We start from the raw sequence: 17,871 nt of genomic DNA, 5'->3' as shown, positions 1-17,871 counted from the left end.
AAGTGCTTTGAAGCTGCCAATATTACTTTGGTGCAATCCTTATAATAATGCTGTAATGCTAATTTTATTATCCCCATATTGCAGATTGGTGCGTGTGCGAGGAAAAGTGATTTGCCTGAGGCCACCTTGTAAGTTCCATGACACAGGTGAGATTCGAACGAAGTACTTCCTGATTAGTAGCACAACCTCTCTCTGCCAGTATGCAGAGAGTACACCAAGGAAACACTGAGTCAGAATTCACATAGTTTTCTACCTGCAGGATCCAGCCTTCCTTGACGTACATGCACAATTCACTCGCACCTAACAATGACATCTCTCTCTCTCATTCCCTGCGCTTAACATACCCACCCGTCATCGAGTACCTGAATTCTACCAAACAAGAATTGCCGCCACAAGAGACCGTCCTCTGTCTCAGCAGCAAACTTCACAGAGAGCTCTATCCCCAGATCAAAGCGCCACAGTTCTCTTTTTATGCGCCGCCACAAGCTTATGCAGCAAAGATAACAAGCGTACGCACCATTCCCCATTTCACGGGCAGCTCGGCTATTGCAAAGTCATCCGTTTCAATTAAATTAAGCTCATCCTGCTCTGAAACGTCTTCTGCTTAGAAGCTGGGTGCCAAGCACAGCCGCCTTGTAAAGTCCGGCAAGCGTCTTTGCTCACAAAGTTGAGAGCAGGGAGAGGAGACACTTCCCTTCAAGAGCAATCACTTGCTTTGCCACAGTCTTAAATGTTTGGCAGCCAGGAGGCTTGTATCTATTTGGCTTAGTGCTTCTAAGAAGCCAGCTCCTTCAGCCATGGAGACTGCTAATCTAAGCAGGCCTTTCTTGAGAGTAAGCCCTATAGAACACAGCTGGAGTTACTTCCCCGCTCACAGTTATACTGCAGTAATCTAATCCAATGGGACGCGGCCGGCGCTGTGGTCTAAACCACTGAGCTTCTTGGGTTTGCCGATCAGAAGGTCGGTGGTTCGAATCCCCGCAATGGGAATGAGCTCCAGTTGCTCTGTCCCAGCTCCTGCCAACCTAGCAGTTCAAAAGCACGCCCAAAAGTGCAAGTAGATAAATAGGTACCACTCCGGAGGGAAGGTAAACAGTGTTTCATTGCGCTGTTCTGGTTTCAGTGTTGCATTGCGCCAGAAGTGGCTCAGTCATGCTGGCCACATGACGCAGAAAAACTGTCTGCAGACAAATGCTGGCTCCCTCGGCTTGTAAAGCGAGATGAGCGCTGCAACCCCAGAGACGTCTGCGACTGGATTTAACTGTCAGGGGTCCTTTACCTTTTTTTTAAAAAAAAAAAATCTCTAATCCAGAACATTGTTTGTGTGTGAGAGAGCCAGGGCAGCCCAAGACATTTTGGCACCTGAGGCGAACCACAAAATGGCAGACCCTCCTCACCAGGGAAGAGGGGATGAGTGAAGATCTACATCAGGAGCAAGGGGGGCAGGAACTAATATCTACATTGGGATCTGCTACCTGAGGTGGTCGCCTAATGGGTGGGCCGGCCCTGCTGTCAACTGATCTTGAACTCATGCACTCAAGGCTGCAATACTAAGCACATCTGCTTGGAACCAAGGCCACATTCAATACATACACTTAAAGTGCTACGACACCACTTTAAACAGTCACAGCTTCCCCCAAAGAATTCTGGGAGTTGTAGTTTGTTAAACGTGCTGAGAGTTGTCTCTATTCTCCTCACAAAGAGGGACTGATTGTTAAACCACCCTGGGAAGGGGAGATAGAGGTGTCCTAATAATTCTCAGCACAAACTACAGTTCCCAATATTCTTTGGGTGAAGCCATGACTGTTTAAAGTGGTATAACTTTAAATGTATGGTTGCCCAAGTCCCACTGAACAAAAAGAGACTTATCTCCAAGCAAACATGTTTAAGGATAAGGAAGCAAATGTCACAATTTTAAAGTGTATTTACCCCCATGTACCTCAGTTTGGATCCCAAGAGCTGGATAGAAACAAATAGGCAGAATCCAAGGCAGGGGAAGCTGGAATTTCCCATGCTCTCAGAGCAACTGCCCACATGCATCCCAGCGGGTGCATTACACACTGCGCAAAATGAGGCCCATGCAGTTCTTGGCTTCAAAATCGAGTGCAGCCTATTTTAGTATATCTATGTCCCAAAGTTGCTTAGAACTTGGACAAAATTCAATGAACGAATTTAAGAGCCTGACACTTGAAGAAAACTGGCCTAGCTGGAGCAGAAGCCTAGCCTTTGCCTGACTCTCTCTTCTTCATGGAATCGTTCCTGGTGATAGATGAGGTTTCTACACATTTTTTCCTGCCCTTCCCCATGGACCTTAAGGTCTTGCCCTATGAGGTAGGTCAGGCTAAGAGAAAGTGTTTGGGTCCAGGGTCACACATGCCCAGTTTTCACAAGATGCTAAACAACGGTTTAGCTTTATGAGGCTGAACTGCAGTAACCTTCTCTCCTCTCCCTCTCTGGCATGGCCACGAGGCAGAGATCAGAAGTTTCTGCTTCCGTTTTAGATTAACCACAGTTTAGAGCTCCCTCCAAAACCTAAACTGTGGCTAATTAAGTACGGTTAATGAAAATAAGCCAGCTTCGTAGACTGAAGTTGGCTTGTGTCCACTAATCATAGCTGAGATCACAGTTTGCTTGTATTCAGACATCATGACAAGCTGTGGTTAGTTTAAAGTGGAAGATGAAGCTTCCAAACTCATCCTCACAGCTGGGCTTGGGAGAACAGAGAGAGAACGCATAGTGTGCGAGCTCAAGGCTCACTGCAATGTGTCCTTGAAATGCTAAACCACAGTTTAGCATTACATGCAAACAAAGCCATAGCATAGTCTTAAGTTTCAGTGCATCTCATTTCAAAGATCCTTGTTTGAACTCCAGGTATAAAATCAGACTCTTATTACTGGCGTCCCCCCACCCCTAGCAAGAATAAAACACTCTTAAGCCTACAATTTTACAAGGAAGAATTATTGAAGTAGTTATGATCAGAATGCAAGCTGAACAATAATACCATGGACAGACTTATTTTGCATGCTCAACCCTTCCATTCAGTTTGTATTATATGTTATTTAAGAGGGTTTGCTGGGTGGCTATTGCCCATCAATGTACCATGCCTCTTCTATGGGTACCAGTTCTTGATGGAAACACGCATAAGGCCAATGTTTGCAAGCCCAGAAGTTTGTGCTATAATTTGCATAAAACGAACCAGTCACTGAATGTGTCCCTTCTGGTCACAAAATTTTGATCTTGCAGAATATATTTCTAGTAGTAGCTAAGAACTGCAATGCAAAGCTATTCTGAAGAATATATGACAAACCACATTAGGCAGTCCTATGTGACTGGGACAAAGAAGTATTGACAAACGCATTTTGCTAATGCTAGATTAGCCCCAGAACTAATTAAGTCACTCAATTGCATTAAGGAAATAAACTCTGAGAAAAAGCTGCGAGAAGCCCAACCAGAAGATGCCAGAATCCAGATGCTATAGATGAATAATGCATATTTTAAGAAGCATTTGCTAAAACCATGAAAAGAAGAGGGCAAGGAAGACAGAGACCCTAATTCAGGAGCAGCGAATGTGTTATTCAGAAGATGTTGGTGGGAATTGTGGTCCAACAACATCTGTAAGGCATCGGACTGCTGAGCAGCTATGCAGGATGAAAAGGGGATGTTTAGCAGGCTTCTAAAACAAACTGCTATTGAGATCAAAATGGCAGCTAGAGTGGTAACTTATAAACCAACAAGTTAGCTCAGCCGGTGGAGCATGAGACACTTACCATAATTTCAGGGTCGTGGGTTTGAGCCCCACGTTGAGCAAAAGGATTCCTAGAAGACCCTTCCAACTCTGCAATCAAACCCCTGTTCAAATCTTTGCCTGTACAGTGGTACCTCGGGTTAAGTACTTAATTTGTTCTGGAGGTCTGTTCTTAACCTGAAACTGTTCTTAACCTGAAGCACCACTTTAGCTAATGGGGCCTACTGCTGCCGCCGCACCGCCAAAGCACAATTTCTATTCTCATCCTGAAGCAAAGTTCTTAACCCGAGGTAATATTTCTGGGTTAGTGGAGTCTGTAACCTGAAGCGTATGTAACCCGCGGTACCACTGTAATATGAAGTCACTAGGTCAGCCTTAGCCACCTAAAGGTGCCAGCTTCAACTTGCTGGTCCTCATCCTGGCCCTCCAAGAACTGCGCTACTCCACCCAACCCAGCAGGGTCAGACAAACACAACTGGGTATGATCAGCAATCTTAGTGACAACATCTCCCCACAGCTTCATGTAGATGTTAAACAAGATGGGGAACAGAACAGAATCCTGCAGGAGACCCCACAGCCTAAGAGCCAAGGATCTGAGAAGAACTCCTGCATCACTACTTTCTGGCTGTGGCCCTGCAGGTAGGAGTGGAACAACGGTTAAGGTGGTGTCCTGCCTTGCTAACTACAGTGGTACTTCAGGTTACATACGCTTCAGTTTACAGACTCCGCTAACCCAGAAATAGTACCTTGGGTTAAGAACTTTGCTTCAGGATGAGAACAGAAATCGTGTGGCGGTGGCGCGGCAGCAGCAGGAGGCCCCATTAGCTAAAGTGGTACCTCAGGTTAAGAACAGTTTCAGGTTAAGAACGGACCTCCGGAACAAATTAAGTACGTAACCAGAGGTACCACTGTACTAATATTCCTTAAGAGGGTAACACTGTAAAATGGCTTCTTGGCTACACTTTGGACAATCCCCTGACAAGCCACTTTGCCTTCACCAGCACCAGCCTGTACCACAGGGGTAAAGAACCTGTACCCTCCAGATGTTGCTGGACTGACCACTATAACGCTGGCCATACTGCCTGGGGATGATGGGAGCTGGAGTCTAACAACATCTGGACGGCCACAGGTTCCCAACTCCTCCGGTACCACTTTATGGGACGAGGCAGGAGGGATGGAACAGACAGGCATCTCATCAAACAGAAAAACCGTGGCCTTTCTGTGCTTGCCTCGCCCTGTTTCGCTTCCTCACAAAATGCACTCAGTCCATATTTTTATCCAACGGTGGAGTTTAAATGCAGGTTGTCAAACAGTTGCTTGAAAGTTAAGAGGAGCTTCTGAGAGGAGGAGGCAGCACAAGAATTGCTTTTGGCCTTTTTTTGCCACCAACCCAACAGGCCTCCTAAATAATAGATGGACACCCTTTACTCCTAAAATGAAGCAGAAGATGTATAAGTAATGAGAATAAAGTCTTTAGCGCTGAGATGTTACTAGCTCTTAAATACTTAAAAGGACTTGCATTCTTAAAACAGCTCCATCCCAAGACAGACTTATTTTTGCTTTCCCTGTATGATCTCTCTGCTGCCCCTGTAGGATTTGAGAGCTCAGACAGACGTTTGGATGCATGGCCATTTTAAGCTGAAAAAGCAGCAGGCAAATGTGGCCTTCTCTTCTCTTTCTAAAAACAAAACAAAACCTTGTTGTTGTTGTTTAGTTGTTTAGTCATGTCCGACTCTTCGTGACCCCATGGACCAGAGCACGCCAGGCACCTCTGTCCTCCACTACCTCCCGCAGTTTGGTCAGACTCATGCTGGTAACCTCGAAAACACTATCCAACCATCTCGTCCTCTGTCGCCCCCTTCTCCTTGTGCCCTCCATCTTTCCCAGCATCAGTGTCTTCTCCAGGGAGTCTTCTCTTCTCATGAGGTGGCCAAAGTACTGGAGCCTCAGTTTCATGATCTGTCCTTCCAGTGAGCACTCAGGGCTGATTTCCTTAAGAATGGATGCGTTTGATCTTCTTGCAGTCCATGGGACTCTCAAGAGTCTCCTCCAGCACCAAAATTCAAAAGCATCAATTCTTCGGCGATCAGCCTTCTTTATGGTCCAGCTCTCACTTCCATACATCACTACTGGGAAAACCATGGCTTTAACTATACGGACCTTTATTGGCAAGGTGACGTCTCTACTTCTCAAGATGCTGTCTAGGCCTGTCATTGCCCTTCTCCCAAGAAGCAGGCGTCTTTTAATTTCGTGGCTGCTGTCACCATCTGCAGTGATCATGGAGCCCAAGAAAATAAAATCTCTCAACTGAACATATATAGATGTATCTTTAGGGCAGTATTAAATAATGATGTATTCACAGATTTGTACACCAATTTAATTCACATTTCTATGTGTTATTCCAATTAAGGAAAGTTGAATGGTGTTGGATTGAAATTGAGTGGTTTCTAGCTGTAATGATATAAAGGAACATAGATGGGGAAAAAAGGGTTTGGAAAATAAGGTGATATTATAAGCTGTAATGCTGCAAGTGAAGGATTTGCTGAACAAATAATTTTAAATGGAATACAAGAAGGGGAGGTATGAGGAGGTCTGAGAAATTTGTTATTGAAAAGTATGTTTTATGAACTATATGTTTTTTTAAAAAAATTTCTGTTTGTTCTTTTTTGTTTGTTTAAAAATTAGAAAATTTAATAAATATCTCTATGTGTTATTCCAAGGGCTTAGGACAGGTTGGGGGGGGGGGGAGAATCATCCTCTCCCTTTTTATAGCTGCACAAACACTGCAGTATAGTTGCGTTGTTCAAGGTGACACGAGTCTGTCTTCAGACCCAAGACTTGAGGACTCCACAGTCAAAAAGCAGGACGGGAATTCCAGCTAATTAATTCTTCCCTTGGTTATTTCATAGAATCAGAGAATGGTAAGAGTTGGAAGGGTTTTATTTCATGGAATATAAAGATGCAAAAATGGGGTGCCCGTGAAGGTATGTCTATAATTTTAAACACACGCAATGCAGCAAAATGTGAGCCAGTAAAGTGGTTAAAAGTGGGTGAGCTAGGAAAGTGGGGAACCTGGGTTCAAATCTCCACCCAGCTGTGAAGCCAACCTACCTTGCAGGACTGTTAGGAGGATAAAATGGGTGCAGGGAGACAGAGAATCGTGTATGCTGCCTTGGATGAAAGGGGGAGATATAAATGTACGAAAACAAAATGGGCCAGTGGTGTCTACCACATCACAGTGCATGCGTGTCTAAACATAGAGGATATAATCTGGCAGAAGTGTTCCAAAGCGAATTTCAAGACTTTACAGAGATTTGAACCACACTCAGCACTATACACACTGCCACGGGCATTTGGAAAGATTGAGGGCACAAGGAGAAGGGGAAAACAGAGGATGAGACGGTTGGACAGTGCTCTCGAAACTACTAACATGAGTTTGACCAAAACACGGGAGGCAATGGAAAACAGGAGTGCCTGGCGTGCTCTGGTCCATGGGGTCATGAAGAGTCAGACATGACTAAACAACAACAACAAATTATGGTTTATTTCCCCACAAACTGGTTTTGCTGGCTGAATTTTAATACCCACACCTCAACCCTTCTGTTTGGGCACTGCAGCTTACAAATGAAGAACATCCCAGGACAATGATGTGGTGGTGGGACTACAATGAGTGTGGTCACAGGAAGAGAGCGAAGACTGGGAGGAGGGTGGGAGGAGGTGTCGGAAGCTGAAGAAGTAAGAGGACTTAGTGAGCAGGGAGAGTCTGTAGCAGAGAGTCTAGAAGCAGAGGCAGAAGCTGAAGCAGGAGAGGAGGGAGGCCAAGAGGCAGAGATGAGTCAGGGTGGTGAAGAGTCACAGGGGTCTCCCCCCCCCCCGCAACTCCTGATGCAACAAGTTCCCCTTCCCACTGTTTCCCAGAACCAGGAGAGGAATGAAAAGGGCAGGGGAGAGGTTGGCTGCATGCAGACACAGTCTCCGATTGCTTGGGAGAAGTCCTAGAGAGGAGGGGACTTACGACGGCTGTGAGGAGGCAGGGACTTTCAGTCTTGGTAACTGATTTTCATTGAATGAGCTGCTGTGCTCATTAGGCCCGATCCTCAGCCAAGTCTGTGGAGATTGTGTTTTCGCTAATAAATAGCTCCAACTTTGAACTGTGTGATTACTGACTGACATGCTCCTGTGACACTCTCCCAATGGATCTCTGTGTGAGTGCTTGCTGTAAGGCCTGTCTCCTTCCAATCAAGAAAGGTGACTTCTGTGAGGTCACAGAAGTATCAACTTGTTTACAATATATCCTTTTCAGATGCATAAGCAGTGGGGGAAGAAGGTGTCTCCAATTTTAATTAAAGGGGGGGGAGAAGTGTGCAGTGGCAGCTTGCGAAACAAGCTAGAAAGGCTGAATTCTAAATTCAGGCTCTTGTTCTTTGGGAGACCAAAAGCACATTTAAATTTCAAGTTTGTAAACAGCTTTAAACACACACACATACACCGCACAACCACCAAGAGTAGTTAAATTATTTAATACCCTACATGGCAATAATTTTCAAACATCGGTTGCAATTAACACTGTAATTCGAAGGATAATTGCACTATGATCTGGCAGCCCCTAAAAATGAAAGCCTGCAGTATTATTTAATAATGAGGCTGAAAGATTTAACCTTATTGTGGAAAACATAATCCAATTTTATCCCATTAAAGGATCATATTAATTCTTGAAAAATTGTAAACAGAAAGCAATTGAAGCCAACACCGAAGAACACAAGGCAAAAAAATATAAAGTGTTAACTTGCTCTTTGTAAAGGCGAATGGCAAGAACCGTGCACATCAGTTGGCTGCTAAAGAGGATCCCTTTTTACATTCCAAACCCTGGTGAATGCTTACAGGGAGCATTCTCTCTGAGATTTTAAGCACCCAGTACACAGATGTCTTGTGTTAAATTTCACACCATGTGCAAGGGTATGCCAGCACTGAGCTCAATGGGTGCGTCACACAAGCATTCAACAATTAAACGGCTGCCATTAACACAATGCATAGGTTTTTGGAACAAAATGTGTCATCTTTAATCAATGCTGCCTTTCCCATGGAAAGCACGGTTGGCGATTGCATTGTTATAAATCTGTACTTGCTGCAGAATAGCAGTTGCCAACTAGCAAGTTATGAACCATGAACAAGTGAAAAAGGGAACCATATGCAAGTGGACTACCAATTTTTCAGAGCACCACCACAGGTCAAGAGCAGAAACTGGAGGTTTCCTTGGAATAAAACTAGGGAGACTCTACTCTGGAGTAGGCTGTCATACATTACACTCAAAAGGTTGTCTTCTGAATAGTATACACCATGGGTAGGCAAACTAAGGCCCGGGGGCCGGATCCGGCCCAATCGCCTTCTAAATCCGGCCCCGGACGGTCCAGGAATCAGCTTGTTTTTACATGAGTAGATTGTGCCCTTTTATTTAAAATGCATCTTTGGGTTATTTGTGGGGCATAGAAATACGTTCTTTTTCCCCCTTCAAAATATAGTCCGGCCCTCCACAAGGTCTGAGGGACAGTGGACTGGCCCCCTGCTGAAAAAGTTTGCTGGCCGCTGGTATACACTAAGATTTGCACATACAGCTTTGTGCAAGAGCTGGATAGTCTGAAATAAGAATCTACCTGGATGTCCGGGCATCCAGCACCTGCCTCTCATTCAAAGATGCTCTAATCTCTGCAGCTTCCACCACTGCTCTTTGAGCATGTGCTTCCATAAAATTGCTGTTTCCCCCCCCCCCTTATTGTGTGCCATATGGTACTATATAATGGGAACTTATACAACAGGTGGCACAGTGATCCTGCAAGACACAATTATTGCAATAAACAATCTTGAAACAGAAAATCGGCTCAACAGCAGCAAGGTAAAATTCATAGGAGAAAAAAATGAAACTTAAAACTACACATTGCAGTATTGATTTAAACCTTCTTCCTAACTGATCCAAAAAAGGAAGAAAGAAAAACATAATTCATAAACTACTGATTGTCAGTTGTTCAGAGCACTCTGGCATAATTAAAAAAAATAAGCCGTGTACATCTGTTTTAATCTGCAAGTTTTGTAGTTTGAACACTAGATAATGTAACTAATCACTGCAGTAATATAAACCAGGGAGCCATGCCTTTTTAAAAGGAACTTCAGCCAAGAACTTGCAAGCCAGAGCATCTTCCCAAATCCTGTATGTGTCATGTTTACATATACAAATGTCAGTAAGAAGAGACACATCAAAATCCTCAACAGCAAGAAACTTTTTAATTTTTTTTTTAATAAAAGGGGGGGGGAGGTTAACCTGTTATGCATTTACCCAGCACAGGAATTTGGAAATCAAAACACAAAGAACTATTGCAACTATTTCTACACTTTGGCTGCAGATGGTTAGAATATACATATGCCCAGAGGTTTTGAGTTATCTGTTAACAAAAGTTGGCAGTTTGCTTCTCTGCATACATGAAGCTGCTGAAGGGGTACAAAACTTTCACTGAAGCACTGATCATTATGACCCACCCTTCCTTCCTTAACCAACCCTTCCAAAATATATATATATATTTCTTTTTCTTTCTTTTTTGGCAGGGTGTTGGAGGGACACAAGAGGAGAAATTCAGACTATTGAAGACATCACATCCCTCCCAGACACCCTCAGGGGAAGCATGTCAGAATAAGTGCTCAGGCAAATAACTTTTAAAGAGCCTGTTTCATTCGCATTGGTAAATGTAATTGAGCCTAACATTCCACAGCTGGCCTGGGTAATTAATGCCAGCCCTTGCACAGAAATCTACCATTACATCCTTCTGCTTTCACATACATCTCAGGGTCAAATTAATGTTGTCAAAGCAGCACATGTGACAGCAAGCAGAAAATAGGACCACTGTCTTGCTTTGCCGGCATGCTGGGTTTTATTTCTTTTGTTTCCTTAAAAAAAAAATTAAATCAACCAAAAATAATCTAAATATATCACTGAAGTAAACGGATCTTCATGGGCTGTAACTTTAGAAGGATTGATTCATGCAGCGAATTAGAAAACGCAAGAACAATTTCTTTTTTAAAAAAAGAAAAAGGAAAATGGGGAGGGATTAAAAATCCATCCTGTCTGAAAACCTGGAGTGTGGACAACACTGAGCTAAATGGGATCAGGGATCCAGTTTGGGATAAGGCAGCATCCTGTGTATCTAGACATTCAATTTTTAAGTGACATATCAGTTCATGCTTTAATTTCATAATCTCTGTAGCCAACGGCCTACAAATCAAAACAGACACAAAGCCATGCAAGGAAATGCAAGTTTTAATCACATTGTCAGGCTTTGGCATTTTTTACCCACATGCAAGGAAACACCGGTTTTATTTTGTCTCCTATCAGTTTCACCACAGGGTTTTTGTAGGTTTCAGCCTCTACATTGCAAAAGCAAGGAGAATACCTACTGGCATCCGAAGCGTTCCATCGATTTGGAAACCTATTCTTACGGGGAAGCACATTTGGAGTTGGGGCCAAGGATGGGCTTGGCACTAGGCCTTCAAAAGTGGAAACAGGCATTTATTTCAGGGGCAACTCAATGTTACTTAACAAGCATAACAGGATCCTGCTTGAAGGAACGAGTGGCATTATGTTTAATGACAAACAAGAGTTTGAATGCTGTGCAGTGGGGATCTCCAAGCAACTAGAAGGCAATCCAACACTGCTTTTACAAGACTGGCCAACCAAAGACATCTTGTTGCCTGAGACCAGTGACAAGATAGCACCTTCCTTTCCATTCTACATACAAAAGCTGACATGCAATAGAGCCTTACTCATCACTGACAATGAGACAACATCTTCCAGTGCACCCCAGGGCAACAGGCTAGCTTAGAAGTCTCCTGAGCACAAGAGCTCTACTGGCTCAAGCCAACGGCCCACCTAGACCAGCGTCGTGTTCTCAAAGTGGTCAACCAGAGGCCTATGCGAAGCCTGCAAACAGGACCTGAGTGCAACAGCACTCTTCCCGCTAGCTCACATCCTAAACTTTGCTGCTGCACCTGTGTGGGAAGGAGTCCCCTGAAAACTCTGCCCAACGGTAGGGCTGGTCCTTTTTACAAAATAAGGGGAGAGGCGGACATCCAAACTTATTTTCTGTACCCGCCCCAAGGTTATTTTGTGGAAACCCAGGCAATCAAGAAGGGTCTGCTAAGTATTAGTTCGTGCCCGTCAAAACATGAATCAAGATTTAAGAGTTCACAATTTTTGGTAAGAATATTTCCAGTGTGACTTGCAGTCTCTGTGTATTAAGAAGAGGCAGAAGCAGAATGGAAGACAGGATCACCGCTCAGTAGCATGTACACACTCTTCCTGCTTCTATATCTGGCCAGCAAGTTCCGCAAGTTTTCCTGTAAGACCTGTTTGGCCAGCAGATTGGAACAGAAGAAATGTGTCTGTACACTATGATGCCTCTCAGAGACTAATTCCTGCCTCCAAGCCCTAGGCTAAATAAAACTTTGCCATGAGATGCATCAATAAGTGTTCTAGCAGAACCACTGCTTATCACATCTGGTGCATCTCTCGTTTAAGCATGGGAGACATCTACGTTAATGTCTCTGAGCAAGAAGAGACCTGGATGCCCTTTGGTATGCCTTTCGGTTAAATGCAAAGAACACAGAGTGGCTATGCAATGTTGAATGGTCTCTGTTAACTCTGTTCTGTTTCCCTTATGTTTTCGATGAAAATAATCCATGAACTAGTAATTTGTACAATGACCACTAATAATGAACCATATGTCATGGATATTGCTTCAAATTTATTATGCTGGGGGTTTTTTGTTTTGTTTTTTTGCAATATACAAGTAACATGAGGTCTATTGATTTGTGTCATTTATGATGATGATGATCCTTATTTATTAAACACCATAAAAAGTTATTTTTTAAAAAGAATACAAAGAAAAATTGTTACTATTGTGCTAGTGTGTGGCCTGAAGTTTAGCACAGATAATATGCCTTAAATGTCTCCAGAGCAAAAATGTATTTGGGAAAATTTATCAATAAACCAGGCTCAATAGGAGTAAAGAAGTAAATTTTGAAATAAAAATAATTACATTTTGTAGAAAATCTAGCAGCAGCTATAATTTACTGCCCTACATTATAATTCCACAGTCCTATGTTATAATTCTACCAACTGTGACAGGCACTAACTACTGTAAGCCAACTGCTGTTGGATGTCTCATGGGTAGTTTACACCCCATAGCACAAGTACACATAACTACGTTTATCAGCTGTGGCAGATTCCAGATCATAGCTCACACATCTACAAGTCATAACTTAAAGGTGCAAACAGGACTGAGACTTTCAGTTAAGTTCAATCAGCCGAACTCCTGAAAGCATTCAGAACTGACTGTCCAAGAACATGGTGCCATGATCTTGCATTGCACCTGTTGAAAGGAACAGTGGTCTAAAGGAAAGCAGAGCACCAGCTTGGCTGCAGGAGTTGCTGGAAGGAGGTGTGCCAGGCTCCATCCAACAGTCTCTGGAAATCCACTCTGGATTTGTGTAGGGTTAACTCCTTAGCCCTTTCTCTAAAGCATATTTAGGATAACATAAAGGCAGGTTGCCCGGCAGCTTTACTCATGTTCACAACAGCAAAACACAGGGAGAAAAGGGAAGCAAGCAGGGCTGCAAGACCCCACCAACAGCCTCTGAGGAGGAATGAGAAAGCACCTTCTTGGAATCTTTCATTTTACAGTCAAGAGTAGAAGAACTGCCCTACTGGATCAGCCTCAAAGGTTCCTTCCCCTGCTCTACACAGGTGTCTGTGAAGCACCACAAACAGGTGAAAGTTCTCACAGGTTTACTGCCTCTGGAAATTGAGGTTTCACTTAGCTATCCCAGCTAATAGCTGTTAACTAATCAGCTGGCACGATGGTGGTAGGCTGTGGACAAAAATTCCACTTGATAATTCAGGAGTTTGTTGGTGTCCAGGACACTTGCAGAAGTCAAGAGCTTTTCAGCCAATCCCCAGGCAATGGCCTCTAAGTCACAGAGGGGGGTGGACACCCACCCACATCTGTTCATTGCTCTGGGTAGGGTAAGGTGGCTTGGCTTGCTTAATCACAGGGAGAAAAGAGGAACAAGCACTATCCCTGGCTATGACCCCTAAAAACTTGGTGGATGCCAACCAGAACAGGCTCTTGAACAGGCCAGAAGTGAATGTCAAGCGTCTCTGCATAGGCTATGAGGGATCCAGAAGCGTCCTGTTGCTAGGGAAGTCTGAAGGAAGAAATGTTTGGGATTTCAGCAAAGCAGAAAATAAACCATTCCTGGCAGGCAATGGGGGAAGAAGGGGGGGGGGGAGAGAGAGAGAAATAATCCATTTCCCATGCAGAAATCCATGCCAATCTTTTGACATAAAGCAAGGGAGGCAGCTGGCAATCACATGCCTACACTTAAGAAACACACAGGCAAGGAGTCATCCTCCAGCAAAGCAGCCGAATGTTCCAATTCGAAGGGAGGCGTCGGTCTCTCCGGAAATTCCTCTAGGTCCAGTCAAGTGAAATATTTGTTTGGCTCCCTAATAGAGTTTGCCACCAGACCCAGGGACTCACCACTTGACAAACTGCAGAAGCCCTTCCCGGAACCGTCTGTGGCCAGGGGCGCTGGTGCAGTTCTTAAAAAGAACATCTCCAATTGAACAGGAGCTGCAGGGCGAAAGGAGCCAGCACAAGCCGTAAAACTTAGAGCCGAGTCCCCAAGGGAGATGTGTGGAGGGTGGCAGCGGAGAAGAATGCAGTTCGGATTACCCAGGAGAATCAGAGCATCATTCCCAAATAATTACTGCCTTGGCATCAAAACAAAGCAAAGATGCTCCCCTCAGTCTCTCTCTCCTAGGATGACTCCGTTATTTTCAAACTGGCAGAGGGAGGGAGAGAGGGCGAGGAGAGAGAGAGAGAAAGGCAGACTTGATTTGTGGCTGCATTTTTTAAAAAGAAAACAGCAGCAGTAAAAAGCTCCCTGAAGGTGGCTTTGCCCATCGCAACTTTTGCAGTCAAAGACTGCAAAGAAGAAAAGCAAAGAAGCCAACTCGTTCATCTATATAGGCAACAGAATGATCACACACACACACACAAATACAGTGGTACCTCGGGTTACAGACGCTTCAGGTTACAGACTCCGCTAACCCAGAAATAGTACCTCGGGTTAAGAACTTTACCTCAGGATGAGAACAAAAATTGTGCGGCGGCAGCAGAAGGCCCCATTAGCTAAAGTGGTACCTCAGGTTAAGAACAGTTTCCGGTTAAGAACGGACCTCCAGAACGAATTAAGTTCTTAACCCGAGGTACCACTGTAATCTTTTTTTGGTAAGGGGAGCAGGACAAAAACACTTGAAGAGCACATTATTTTGGGAGACTTAAAAAAAAACAAAAAACACTTTGTGGTTCTCCAGCCTTTCTTTTTTAAAAACATATTAAGAGTTCCCCATTACTTATCTTTCTGTGTGTGATCTTTTAGGAGAGTAATAAAACTCTACTTAGACCCGATAAGCATCTGAGGTGCACTCACTCCCTGCATTACCCAGCAATTTCCTTCCCATAGAAACCAAGTCCTCCCCTTTTCTAAACACACCAGCTACCACCCTCATTCGCTTCCCAAGGACCAGCCAAGTAGCTGACCTGGGAGGAAGCACACCTCCCGCGCTGCTCAATGCAAAACAAGAGTTTGTTGGGTTTGTCCACTCCCAAGGCAACTTTTATAACTCAAACAGCGTCCAACAAGTGGAAACCAAGCCTCGTCCAGGAATGGAACTGAGCAGGAGCAGCAGCAGCAGCAGCATCTTCCTGTGATGGAAGGCATGGACTTATTCCTAGCACAGTACAAAAAAAGGAGGAACAGAACCAATGGAGTTCCTCTTTCTGAAGGCTTGGCACGCTCTTTATAGGGACACCTCGTATCTCAGAAACTAGGATTGGAATCCACCGTTCCAAACAGAAAAAGTCCCAGTCTTCCTTTGAAGCAAGAGCAAACTTTAGCTAGGTTTTTTTTTTTTTTTAATATTGCTTTTACAGGTCTGAGATTCCAAGATGTACTCAGTTTTCTGCCTGGTTTTTTAAAGGGATGTGTGTTGCCATCAGGATTTCAAGAAGCAAACCCAACCTCACCCTACGGATGGGGCAGATTAGAAATTTTGAACCCTCTAATTTGGGGGTGGATCATAGCTCAGTGGCAGAGTTTCTGCCTTGCACACAGAAGATCCCAGGTTAGATCCCTGGCGTCTCCAGAGAGGCTGACAACAAAGCTTGTCTGAAACCCTAGAGAGTCATTGGGTCATCAGTAGAGACGATTGCTGAGTGGGGTGGACCAATGATATGCCTCAGTATAAGGCAGGTTCCTACACCTTCCTATCACTCCCTCCAGCACCAGTCAGTTATAAGGGTCTAGAACGCAACAGAGTTTACCCAACCCTGATGGGTGGACTAAATCAGGACTTCCACACCTGTCAAAAAAACAACAACAACAAATCACTTGAAACAGAGCATGATGAAGTTCACATCGGGCAGATGTGACCTTGACCCTGACCTAGCAGAGAGCCATTTTACAAAAATAAATAAATAAATAAAATCTTGAACAGGGTGAAGTCCTGCTTCCATTGCTAGGGGTCCCCAACATCCCATAGGTCACCTTAAGAATTCCCAGCACTAAAGCAAGGCACCTCTCCGACTCACGTCTCAAAAGCGCCTTTCCCTTCATAGAATCGTAGAATTGGAAAGGACCCACAGGGTCATCTAGTCCAACCCCCTGCAATGCAGGAATTTTTGGCCCAACGCAGGGCTCGAACCCACGACCCTGAGATTTTGAGAGCCTCTACCGCCTGAGCTACGCCAGCTCCATCAACCCATCACACATCCCTTCGAGGTCCCCAAAGTGTGAAGACCACCCCAGGGCGTCGTCTCTGACTTTTTAACAAAAACCAGGCACACGGACTCCACGCAGAGACCAGAAGCCAGTCCGAGAAGGAACGCAGCTTCTCCTGCGCCACGAGCCCCGTTCCCTTGTCCGCAGACTCGGTGCACTGCGGAGGAGAAAGAGAGGCTCCCCCCTCCTTCCCCAAAAAACCGCCTCCAGGACCAGCGGGAGCCTCGCCGTCGTCGCTCCGTCTCAGGAGGCGGCTGAAGTTCGTTCGCAGCCCCGCAAACTTCCCCCGAAGTCGCCAGCAGCACCCCAAGAAAGCCGGCAGTTGAGGAGACAGATCTCCAAGCGTCCTCCTCGCACCAAACCAAGAAAAAAGTGGAGGAATTCAAGTCCCGCAGCAGCGAGGCGCCCCTCGCCTCCGCGCCAAACTCCCGCAAGTGCAACCCCGCGTCTTCTTCGCCCCCCAACCCCGCACCATGCAAACCAACCAGCCTCTTTTCTCTCCCCCCCCCACCCGCAATTTCCTTTCCTTTTACCTTGTCTGACGGCTTTGAAAAGCACGGGGTCCTTGCAGCTGCGGATAACTCCCAGCACGTCGTAGCGGGGCAAGCCCGACACCCGGATGCCCTGCACCTCCAACAAGAGCTCCCCTTCGCCCAGCTTCCCGTCGCCTCCGCCGCCGTCCTCCTCGGCCGTCGCCCCGACGTAAGGAAACTCTCCATATTCCGCTCCCCCCAGGATGGTGACCCCCAGCTGGCCCTGAGCCCCGCGGCTCACCGCGCACTGGTGCACCTTGGTCGTCCAGTGGTTCTTCTTCTGGATCACTTTCGACATGGCGCTGCTCGCCGAGTCCGAAACAAACACCAGCAGCAGCAGAAAGAGGGAGAAAGGCGAGGCAGGCAGGCAGGCAGGCGCGCTGGGGCCGTCGAGCCAGCCTTCCCCGGGCGCTGCCGGCAACTTTCAAGCCATCACCGAGCAAACTTCGCGCAGGTCCTGCCCGAAGCGGCGGCGGCGGCAACAGCAGCGGCGGCGGCAGCGAGCGCCTCCTCCGACGGCGCCGCTGCCATCGAGCCGGCCCTGGTCCCTCAGCAAGAGTCCGGCGCGCGTCCCCCTCGTCCTGCCGCTTTCCTCCTTCCCCTTTCCTTCTTGGTAGGCAAGCCTCCTTCCGCGGCGCAGTTTTCCCTCCGTGCGGCTCCACCTGGGAACGTGGAGGAAGCAAACCAACAAGGTCCTCGCCCCCT

At 45.7% G+C, this 17,871-nt stretch overlaps 1 protein-coding gene across 29 annotated transcripts in view; it reads right to left on the bottom strand.

The window, feature by feature from the left end:
* Positions 1–17,478, bottom strand: part of MAGI1 (membrane associated guanylate kinase, WW and PDZ domain containing 1) — a 480,285-nt gene extending 462,807 nt beyond the window's left edge. For all 29 annotated transcript variants that reach the window (XM_053378258.1, XM_053378261.1, XM_053378272.1 and 26 more), the window contains exon 1: positions 17,167–17,478. In XM_053378258.1, coding sequence (XP_053234233.1) covers positions 17,167–17,464 — 298 coding nt within the window. In that variant the 5' untranslated portion in view covers positions 17,465–17,478. The remainder of the gene's footprint in view (positions 1–17,166) is intronic.
* Positions 17,479–17,871: the final 393 nt, after the last annotated feature.

This window comes from Podarcis raffonei, chromosome 2 (assembly GCF_027172205.1).
Source record: "Podarcis raffonei isolate rPodRaf1 chromosome 2, rPodRaf1.pri, whole genome shotgun sequence".
In the NCBI taxonomy this organism is placed as follows: domain Eukaryota; kingdom Metazoa; phylum Chordata; class Lepidosauria; order Squamata; family Lacertidae; genus Podarcis; species Podarcis raffonei.
This window is presented reverse-complemented; position numbering and strand designations above follow the sequence as displayed.